At 42.0% G+C, this 12,024-nt stretch overlaps 1 protein-coding gene across 5 annotated transcripts in view; it reads right to left on the reverse strand.

Annotated features, from left to right (window-relative positions):
• LOC143981455 (NACHT, LRR and PYD domains-containing protein 3-like) overlaps nucleotides 1-12,024 on the reverse strand; it is a 182,835-nt gene that overhangs the window by 96,025 nt on the left and 74,786 nt on the right. For all 5 annotated transcript variants that reach the window (XM_077479317.1, XM_077479312.1, XM_077479313.1 and 2 more), the window contains exons 4-5: nucleotides 5,667-5,705; nucleotides 319-2,026 (exon numbers count right to left, since the gene is read on the reverse strand). In XM_077479317.1, the coding sequence (XP_077335443.1) occupies nucleotides 319-2,026; nucleotides 5,667-5,705 (1,747 nt within the window). The remainder of the gene's footprint in view (nucleotides 1-318; nucleotides 2,027-5,666; nucleotides 5,706-12,024) is intronic.

Genomic DNA, 12,024 nt, shown 5'->3' on the forward strand with positions numbered 1-12,024 from the left:
AGTCGTGCAGCACAAGAATCGCACAAAAGTAGTGCAGGAAGTATTTTCTTTTGTTGCACTGACTCAAATCACAGCAATTAAGACAACACCCAATAAAATCTTTGTGTTTTCACCTGACCTGCGACTTTACATGTCATCAGAATGTTGCTGGAAAATTGCTGTAGTGTGAAGCAGGGCTTAAGGCTGAGGAAAGTGTGAGTTCCCAGGACTTCTAACAAGTGTGGTAGATGGAGAACATGTCTGATAATCACCGTTATACTGTATGCAGGTTCCTGCCCATTCTCTGAATTCAGTTAGGATATCCTCACACTCACTTACCCGACCTCCTGACTCCTGTGTAGGAATGGAGATAGAAGTTTCTGGCACTCTGGATCCACAGTGAGACCTACAAAATATAAAGACTGAAAACTTTCTTTCTTCAAAGTCTTCAAGCAATAGTTCAGCTGCTTGGAATAATTCCTGTTTATCCACAAGTGATCAGTATGTGAGCCCCACAGCAACAAATCTGTACAACCCGACATGACACTCCTAATGAAGTCCTCATCCTGAGTCTCATACAGACAGAAGATGGTCTGAGTATAGAAAGTTTGATCACTGCCCTTCTTGGCCCATTTTCTCATTGCAGGTTTGGCTCGGAGTGAGATGGGGATTCCTGTGACCTCTGAGAATGTCTTCACCTGATTTTCATTTAAGAGACCAAACAGGAATTGTACAGATAATGATAAATGTGAGTAATCTGAACTGAGGCCACGGAGTGATTTCCCTTTACAGATCTCCGGGAGGAAAATACGTTTCCTAAATCCAAACCAACCATCATCCATCCCATAATAGAGAGCAGCAAGGAACTCCTGTACACTCAGGTGGATGAAGCTGTAGCAGGTCTGGTGACGGACGTCCCAATGAAAGATGTTCTCATTCAGAAATACAGACTCCACCTCATCCAGAGAAAGTCCATGTCTTTCTAGATCTTTCTTCTCAAATAAGATTTGTTGGTTCAGAAGTCCCTGATTGGCCAGAGCACACAGCTTCTTCAGACAGGTTTGTTTCCGGTGTACAGACTGCTCCTTCTTGCTGTGATGGGTTAGTAAAACCTCCAGGAAGAGAAGATAAATTGAAGTCGTTGTCTTACATCGAATTACATCCAAATCTTTTCTTATTTCTTGTGTCATTACAGTGCAGACAATCCAGCATGTGATGGGGACGGCACACATGGTGTACACAACGTCATTGTCTTTTATTATACTGAGAACCTTGTCTGCATCTTCTTTATTTCCATAGAATTTATGGACATATTCCTCTCGATCGTCCCTTGTAAATCCCTGGATTTCCACATTGCGAGAATCCTTGATGAATGTGTTAAGTTTCTCCATGGCCAGTGACCTTGTGGTGATGATCAGAGAAGAGTCTGGGAGAACATGTCCCCTGAGCAAGCTTTGGAGAATTATTTCTTTGTGGGTTTCCATAGAAATGTCAGGACAACCCTCAGATTTCTCCTCCAGAGTCCACCTCAGTTCATCAAACCCATCAACTATGGTGAGAAGTCTTCTCTGACTTCCAGGATCCTTCAGAATAGACACCAGGTCATCTGAACTCAGTCTGCAGGTTCTGGATAAAAGTCCCACAAGACTTATGTTTCCAGGGATGGTGTTGATTTCTCTACAGCTCAGATAAAACACAAAATCAAACTTGTCTCGGTAGAGATCCCCAGAGGCCCAGTCCAGCATGATCTTCCTGGAGGTCATTGTTTTTCCAATCCCAGCAGGTCCTTGTAACACCACAATCTTAGGGATGAACCCACATTTATCAGGGTCAAAGAGGGCCTGGATTGTGGTTGGGGATCTTTTCTCCATGATCTGTAGATGTCTTCTGCCTGAACCCATTATTTCTTCTTCTTTTCCCTCTTTATTCTGGGGTCCCTTTATCATCAATAAATTGGTGAATCTTTCCTTTAGATGAACACGGGAATTATATTCTAGAATCCTCTGGAAATTCTCTTTCATAGACTCGCTGTGTTCCTTACTGAGGTCTTTATGAGAGAGAAGAGAATATTTTATTCCTCATACACACATGAAACAATATTTATAAGACACAGTTTGAAATATTGTATTCTAACCATAAACCCGAAGAATGGAACCCTAAAAGGAGATATCCCATGAAATACAGGAGGACTGTGGAAGCATCCAAACTATGGACACATCATCAAGACCAGAGGCATGAATAGAACCTACAGGGCTCCAGTGCAAGAAACCATGAAGAGCCAATATGACTGCTGTGGCCCTTTCCATCAGTTCCAGGCCCTTTTCTCCAAGAGTGGGGCTCTTCCCTCTGAGGCAGGGGCTCTTTCTCTAGCCTTTTCCACCTGTTCCTGTCATGGGCCCATTACATCCCTGGTTCAGACTGCTGAGACTCATCATGTGACTTGCAACATGAAGTTGCTGGACACGTCAAAACACATTCATTTCAATGAGTAAATCAGAGTGGAAAGGGGTCTAGGCGCTACCTATCATAGCTAAATAAATATGTGTATATACCCTATGTGTACAATAAATAGGGAAAAATTCAAGTGAGAGAAGTGAAAAAAGTTTCAAGTGAGAAAAGTTATCACCACACCGGGAAGACACAGAGGAATATTGTGTAGAAAATTATTTCATATAGAGTTATGTCCAAAGACGGACTACATAGAAATACTGAGTATAAGTGCCTCTAGTGAGCAAAAAAATTAATTGTATCCAAATTCTACATAGGTGTGTGGCCCGTAGAAAAAACTCTAGTGAAGTTTCAGAGGATAAAAGTAAAGATACTCCAATAGTGGTTGAGCCACATGTGTATGTATAGTGAATAAATTATGTGCAAAAAACAAAATAAATTAGAATAAGGTAAACAAAATAAACATGAATAAGACAAGCAATCAGTGTTATACTAATATGCGACAGTGCAAAAAATGTCAAAAAACTTTTCGAAAGAAACTCCTGTATCAGAGGGGTCCCCCTTGGAAGTCTCTTTCCACACCAAATGTGCAGAAGGGTGTGCAAAAATAGGTGCAAATAATGCGGAAAAAATTCCAAAGGAGGTGCAGCGGTTATACTAAAAGCATAAGTAAATTACTAAAAAACGTCCTACACAGACAGTAAACATCAATCCTTTAAAAGGGCACAGGGAAAAAAACACACACACAGTCCAGGATAGATACAGTCGAAGTAAAATTTCAATTTCAGGATCTTCCAGTGTTAACAGGTAAAAGTGACTGGTGCTCAGAACATGAAGAAATTCAGGTGACTTCGTGCTCACCCCCTCAGATCCCCACTCACCAGAACTATGTGCCCACACGGGGCATTCAAGCCTTCAGTATTACACAGTGTGAGATCCGATTGTTCCACAGGTGGGCACGTCCGGAAAAAAGAGGGGCACATCCAGCAAACCTCCACTCTCCACCTATATCACCTTCTTTAATACGTGGACTAGTATTTTCAGCAGAAGGTACTTTACCAGAGGATCCTCAGAGAGATAATAATAAAAAAAGGGGTCTCATAGTGCAGTATCTTCAGAAAAAAGTACTTCTTTCAAAACAGATGATCAAAAAAGTTTTGCTCAGAAAACGTATTCCCTCAAGGGATAAATGTTTAAAAGTTTTTTTTATTATTATTAAGCCAACAGGAGGAAAACAAAAGCAAAAATAAAAGAGTATATATATATATATATATAGCTAGCTTTTCTTAAAAACACCAGCAACAAACACAAAAAACAAAAACTGAAAAACGACAAAAACCCCAAACAGCAAAAAACAGCAAAAAACCCCAGGTCAAATATATGTATTTGGTCCCAGAGTCACAGTTCCAGACAGATGGTACAGAGAAAAAGTAAATAAAATAAAAATGAAAAAAATGGAAAAAATATAATACAAAAATAAATAAATAAAAAAATTTTAGTAATAAAGGTTGTTCAAACTCATAAACCAGGGCAGGGGCATATGATGCCCTCTAGGTGGCCAAAGAGATCTATATATGGCCAAAGAGAGCCCTTGGGTGATATATCCCCTAAACCCCTGGGGTCACTGTATATGGAAAAAACGTGACACCTTAGGGGAAGAGGAATTTACTCACCACTGGTAAAGTACTGGTAAAGTACCATCTGCTGAAAATACTAGTCCACGTATTAAAGAAGGTGATATAGGTGGAGAGTGGAGGTTTGCTGGATGTGCCCCTCTTTTTTCCGGACGTGCCCACCTGTGGAACAATCAGATCTCGCACTGTGTAATACTGAAGGCTTGAATGCCCCGTGTGGGCACATAGTTCTGGTGAGTGGGGATCTGAGGGGGTGAGCACGAAGTCACCTGAATTTCTTCATGTTCTGAGCACCAGTCACTTTTACCTGTTAACACTGGAAGATCCTGAAATTGAAATTTTACTTGGACTGTATCTATCCTGGACTGTGTGTGTGTTTTTTTCCCTGTGCCCTTTTAAAGGATTGATGTTTACTGTCTGTGTAGGACGTTTTTTAGTAATTTACTTATGCTTTTAGTATAACCGCTGCACCTCCTTTGGAATTTTTTCCGCATTATTTGCACCTATTTTTGCACACCCTTCTGCACATTTGGTGTGGAAAGAGACTTCCAAGGGGGACCCCTCTGATACAGGAGTTTCTTTCGAAAAGTTTTTTGACATTTTTTGCACTGTCGCATATTAGTATAACACTGATTGCTTGTCTTATTCATGTTTATTTTGTTTACCTTATTCTAATTTATTTTGTTTTTTGCACATAATTTATTCACTATACATACACATGTGGCTCAACCACTATTGGAGTATCTTTACTTTTATCCTCTGAAACTTCACTAGAGTTTTTTCTACGGGCCACACACCTATGTAGAATTTGGATACAATTAATTTTTTTGCTCACTAGAGGCACTTATACTCAGTATTTCTATGTAGTCCGTCTTTGGACATAACTCTATATGAAATAATTTTCTACACAATATTCCTCTGTGTCTTCCCGGTGTGGTGATAACTTTTCTCACTTGAAACTTTTTTCACTTCTCTCACTTGAATTTTTCCCTATTTATTGTACACATAGGGTATATACACATATTTATTTAGCTATGATAGGTAGCGCCTAGACCCCTTTCCACTCTGATTTACTCTATGTTTGTTATATCTCACACCCCTTTGGGGTTGTGAGTCATAGGGGCGGCGAAACCTTTTTTCTCCTTTTTTCTCTTTTATTACTGTTTAGTGTTTTTTCTAGTGCACTCACATATACCACCTAGCGCGGCTGTGGCCTTTAGAGACCACTTTCCACATAGTTCTTCATTTCAATGAGTGCTGTCCTAATCAAGGTGACTCAAGTAGCAGCAACAAAGAAAAAGGATCCTGCAATACCTTTCTGTGACTTTGGTGCGATTTGAGTGCCATAGTGCAATGTTAAATCACAAAATCGCAATCAAGTCACAGGGAAATTGCAAGCAAGTTGCAAATCTTTGGGATCACAGCAGTGTGAACTGAGGCAATGTTCTGAAGTGGGCCCCTTTCCTGCCATGTTGGGCCCCCCTACAGGCCTGGTCTCCAGTGCAATCTTTGTGACTCTGGTAGTACCACCACTGATCCAGACTACAACAGAACAAAATGTTCATCCAGAAGAGATTTCATATCAAACGCAGATGTCCTACTAACCTGATGATCTGCTGTCATGTGTCGTCTTCTTCAGTTTAGCTGGAAATAAGATTAGGGAAGTGATTAGTCCTGACAAACCTCTGAAATGTATAAAATAATAACTAAGGGAGTTATTAGTGTAGCAGATCCTCCCAGACACCATCATCCCACCAACCCTCTGTAGATTGGAGTCTCTCCTCCTCCAGGTGATGGGGAGAGTCTTTGTTTTGGTAACATCTCAGCACATTGCAGTGACATGTGACCATGGTGGGGGGGACCAGAAAAGCCCCCAATTCTCTATCCAGGGATTACAGGCACACACCTAGAATCTGGAGCCGTGACTCCTCTTTCTGATGGAGGTTCAGGTGGATGCATGGGGCACAAGGCTCAGAACCCCCCGAGCAACAATCATGAGGGTCTCCAAGGAATACAGCTTTAAATATAAGTTCTGTATAATAGACAAGTGGCTGTGATTGTATTGCTTTGCTCGGCATGCTGAGTGATGTCATTATGTTATGGTGACTGCCTGCCGGTGTTCTGGCATATAGCATCCGTCCATCAGATAGTGCCCGCCCCGTACTGTGCTGGCGCAGCACTTGTGCAGTATGGAGCAGAAGGAGATTCGGAAAATCTCCGAAGATGAACGGTGCCTGTGCCATGAGTCGAGGTGCTAGCCCCACCATCCAAGTGGATATAGGGCTGCAAATATTAGAGGGCCTCTCGTGGGCTCGCTTCGCTCGCCATGCTTCGGGCTCGGCCTCGCTGCGCTCGGCTATTTTTATTCTAACTCTATGTCTACTTGGATGGTGGGGCTAGGACCTGGACTCACGGCGCAGGCGCCGTTCATCTTCAGCTATTTTCAAAATAGGTGTGTCCTGTGTACTGCCCATGCGCAGTACACAGCAGACACTATCTGATGGGGGACACTATGTGATAGGACACCGGCATCCTGGAGAAGTGTTACTCTGCTTCCCTTTTACATGTTATTTTCTTCTGTAAACTCCCTCAGTAAAGATTGTTTAACCCCTTAGTGTTAAATGTGAAGTACTTGTGCGCTGCTATGGACCTCACAGCCAACCAAAAGGAATATGCAAAGGTGCAGCACTAATTAGTGAAAACAAATTGGTAAAAATCAGTGACAAATGTGTATAAATTAAACAGTGTGATCACTGAATAATACAAAACAGCACATTAATAAAATCACATGCTGTTATGTGAACAAAATCCATAAAGTGCAATTAATGCTCCACACAGGGCTGCTTATAGGCCAGTACAACTGGCCCTGTTGTACCGGGCCCAGCCAGCAGGGGGGCCTGGGCAAGCTGAACAGATAAATAATGTAATAAAAAAATCCTCCAGCCATGGCCGATCAGAGTCCATCCAAATCAACTACCAAACCCCTGCCCCCCCACCCCCTGGTTATTTTTCATGTTTTTGTTTTTTGTGCAGATAGCTATCTGCAGACTAGGTGGCAGCAGGGGAGGGACTATTTCCTCTATTTCGGGCATGGAAGAATGCCTCTTCAATGCCAGCTCCTCATGCTGGCTCTGTCTCAAGTCCCAGCCAGCGCGTCCTCTATAGTGTTGTCCCCCTGGCATCGCGGAGTGATTCCTCTCCCTCCTCATGAGAGAAGTATCAGTGAGGCGAGCAGGAGCGGTAGAAGACAAAAAAAAAGCAGCTGGCATCATCGACATTGCATCTGACTGGAATCGTTTGTTGGCACTCCAGTCCAGGCAGCAGCAGGATCAGGGAAGAAGTGCCTCGTGGGGCCCGGCTAAAAATTTCACAGGTGTGTGCTTGCTTGGGGGGTTAGGAGGGAATTCAAGATCTACTACTACTGCAGCAGCATCTATACATTATGGTATTGGCGGCATGGGCGCCAAATTGTGCTGCAGACAGTGCCACCCATGACACTAATGCCATAACGTATGTGCTGTCTGCAGAGACAGTGCAACCCATGCTGCCAATGGCATTATGCAGGTAGCGCATGCGTTATGGCATTAGCATCATGGCGCTGTCTGCAGCACATTACTACATTGGTGGCATGGCATGGGTGGCACTGTCTGCAGCACAATATGACATTGGCAGCATGGGTGCCACTGTCTGCAGGTAGCACATGCCTTATGGACCATAAGGCATGGGCTGCCTACAGAGACAGTTCCATCCGTGCCGCCAATGTTGTAATGTGCTACAGACAGTGCCACCCATGCCACCGATAACATAATGTGGTTCAAATAGTGGCGCCAATGCCGTAATGTGCTGCAGACAGTGCCAGCCGTACCTCCAATGCCGTAATGTGCATGTGCTACAGACAGTGCCACCCATGCCTATCACTTGTAACAAACTTGCACTTTGTTTCAAGGTGGGGTTTGGGGAGGGGCCAGGGGTGGGGCTGAAGGAGGGACCGGGGGCAGGACCAGGGGTGCAGCTGAAGGGGGCCGCGTCAGGTAGGCTGTACGGGGGCCCCATCATTTTTATCAGCGGCCCTGCCTCCACACAAATAATATAAAACAGTGGCTTCATCAATTCCCAAACTAATACATGAAAGAAAAGTCCATAAAGTGCAAATGCTCCAAACAGGTTGGCAGTGAAAAGATCCCAGATCCAAGGTGAATCCCACCAAAGTGAGTATCAAAGCCTCTTAGCAGCTGCAGATGACTACCATAAAGATAGTCTCACCAAGCATTAGGGAAAAGATTCAAGTCTCCCCCGCAACCTATAATGCCTTCCACAGCTGAGGAAATAACTATGGTAGCGAGAAAAAGTTAATTAGGAGTTTTTTCAGAATTTTTACATAAATGGATCCAGCTTCAATAACCCCTACATGGGTATCTGGCATAGCATATAGGAAATGCTGTGATTGGAAAAGTTGGAGCCTGACTGCATGATCTATCTTGGGAAACAGTATCAGTATATCAAGCCTATATGCTATGCAAAATACTCCTGTAGGGGTTATTGGCGCTGGATCCATTTAAGTAGAAATTGCCGTCATGGTACGTCGGTACCATAAAAGGCCACTAGGGGGCACGTCCGTGCCCTCTGCTCACACATGGAGCCGAGGTGAGTGCCTGGCAGTCACGATCACCGCTGGGCTCTTGCAATCGCTTGGGGCACACCGAGAACCGGGATCTGTGTGTGTAAACACACAGTTTCCAGTTCTCTGAGGGGAGAACAGACAGATCTGTTAATACAGAGTATGAACAGATGATCTGTCATCCCCCCTACACAGTCCCCTCCCCCTACAGTTAGAACACATACTAGGACACACTTAACCCCTTCACTGCCCCCTAGTGGTTAACCCCTTCATGGCCAGTGACATTTTTACAGTAATCAATGCAATTTTATAGCACTAATCACTGTAAAAATGCCAATGGTCCCAAAAATGTGTCAAAATTGTCTGACGTGTCCGCCATATTGTTGCAGTCCCGATAAAAATAACGAATTAAACAAAGGCCCCAATGGGTCTATACAGATCCTTTATGGCATTTCACATTCCACTCTCGTCTCTTCTCCTTATAGCATGAACCCAGGGATGTGGTATATGGCTCAGTAATCAGGGATAAATATCCACTATGCTGTATTAGATCTCCTCCTCTCCTCCATTCACAGGCCATACAAGACAAATAAGAACTCCATAGTGTAGTCATTTCACAGAAGAAATGGTTTTATTAAAACCTAATACCTTATATCTAGGTTAAAAGCAAGCAGTGTCGTTACAATCCCTACTTCCTGTCTCAGCCGTGATGTCACTGACTCCCCCTACACATTACATCACTGGTCACATGACTTTTTAAAGGATAGGGAGACAGTTGACTGATGTCGGGCTAAGGCCCTTTTCACACTGACGAGTTTTTCAGGCGCTACAGCGCTAAGAATAGTGCCTGTATAGCGCCTAAATAAAGCGGGTCCTTTCACTCCAATGTGAAAGCTGGAGGGCTTTCACACTGGAGCGGTGCGCTAGCAGGACAGTAAAAAAGTCCTGCTAACAGCATCTTTGGAGCGGTGAAGGAGCGGTGTATTCACCGTTCCTACCCATTGAAATCAATGGGACTGCGCGGCTATACCGCCGGCAAATCGGCACTTTGCGGGCCAGTTTTAACCCTTTTTCAGCCACTAGCGGGGGTTAAAACCCCCTGGCCAAATACCGCTGCTAAAACAACGGTAAACCAGCACTAAATATAGCGCTGCTTTACCGCCGACGCCCGCACCGCCCCAGTGTGAAAGGGACCTCATGAAGCCCATAGGTTACTATGGAAACTTATAAATAATATCCCAGGAATCACATGTCCTGACAGCCACTGGTGGAATTACAAAAAACAACCCCCCAGTGGTCAAAGACGAACATTAAATCTCAAAGATGTGTTTAAAAAATGGCGCAAAATATTAGGGTGAACTGCAAGTCATTATAAGACATTTATTTATTAAAAAATGTCACTAAAATAAAAAACAACAAAAAGCCAAAAAAGGAAACAAGAATAAAAATAAATAAACAATGCAATGAAATTAAAAATAAAAAACATAAATAACTGTTGTTGCGTAAAAGCTAATGAAATCTAGTGGGGAAATTGTCTAACTACACCCAATTCAGCCTAACCATTGATAGAGGTCAAAACAGCGCCATCTAGCATTAAAAATACCTGAAATAAATATAAAAACACCAGAAAAAAAAATGTGTAGGGACTAATGACATCTAGTGGGGAAATTAAATAACACCCAATTTAACCATTAATGGAGGCAAAAACAGCGCCATCTAGCTTTAAAAATACCTGAAATAAATATCAAAATGCCAGAAAAAAAATGTGTAGGGACTAATGACATCTAGTGGGACAATTAAGTATAAACACCCAACTTAACCATTAACAGAGGTAAAAAAACAGTACCAGCTAGCTTTAAAAATACCTGAAGTAAATATTAAATAAAAAAAACAGTAGTTGGAAATGAAACAATTGAGGTCAAATTTGATATTCATTCCCTGGGGATGGAACAAATTTAACTCATAGATCCATTTAGACTCACTTTTACATAATTGGTTGACCCTAAGCTCCCTCTCCAATGGGGTTTACATTTTTCAATAGCCCAAAATTTTAATACTATGAAGTCTTTTGATGTTGTGCAAAATGTCTTGAGACACCATGTTTGCTGAAGCCTTTATGAATATTGTGAATGTGTTCACATATCGTCTTCCACATGGGACGTTTGGTTCTCCCTACATACTGCATCGAGCAAAGGCACCGGAGGACATAACCCACGCCCTCCATCCTACATGAAATGATGTCTTTAATGGTTTATTCTTTTCTAGGAACACTAGAACAAAATCTTTCACCTTTATTTACTATTATAGTTGGTGTTCCTACAGGTATAACACCTTTTACAGAAAAAAATACTTTTCCTTGAAAAAAAGTAAAATTACTGGACAACTTGGGGGGTCTGTTAAATTTTTGGAAATACTATCCCCTAACGTTAGATATAAATAGAATGACAGGTTATTTTAAGGCTGCATTATACCATTATGGTGGAAGGGCGCTTATTAGCACAAGAGTATAGTGGAATATCCACTTCAATTTCATTAATAACTCAAGTTCTTTAATGAAAAGGGTCTTAATCTGTTTCCTTATTCCACATAAAAGACTTTTCACCAAAACATCTAATATGATGAATTTAGGAAAGGGAGCTGGGCTCTACCTTCACTTCTAAAGAATGACAATGTGCTATCCAGTCAGGTTTTTGCTATTCCCATTGTGGAAAACATTGGGAAATAATGCTAAAAATAATTCACAGAAGATATTTAACCCTTGTGAGGCTGTCCCGAATCTTCCCTCTAGAACCCAATACCTGTTGGAGACAATGTGGTACAAGAGTCAGTATAACACACATTCTATGGGACTGCGAGACTGTGTGCAGTTTCTGGAATGAGGTTTTTAAATAAATTTCCAAAGCAACTGGCTTTTTCATTAGACCCACCCCTCACCTTGCCCTATTCAAACTCTCTACTCAAATACCAACCCAACTTTAGAAGTATAATAATACATATTCTTATAGGTGCACGTCTGACTATAACTGCAGGATGGAAATCTACGATGACACCTAATATCAATGAAGTAGTACAAAGGGTTAATGTCCAATACTCTTATGAAAAACACTTTGTTGTCTATTCTAATAATTTAGGCTTTTTCTTATCACAGTGGACACCATGGACTTCACATTATACAGATGAAAACTAATATTACTGACAATCTTTACAAGCATGTATGTAACCAAGCAATCCTCAGGTTGTGGTACAGGTTTTGTTTCTTTTGTTCTTACATTATTATTTTTCTTCAATTTTTTCTGCATTAACTCATATGCAAAAATCATTATGGAAATATGCAATTATACATAA

The sequence above is a fragment of the Lithobates pipiens genome, unplaced genomic scaffold (assembly GCF_037356315.1).
Source record: "Lithobates pipiens isolate NorthernLeopardFrog02 unplaced genomic scaffold, aLitPip1_a1.2 Scaffold_157, whole genome shotgun sequence".
Classification (NCBI taxonomy): Eukaryota; Metazoa; Chordata; class Amphibia; order Anura; family Ranidae; genus Lithobates; species Lithobates pipiens.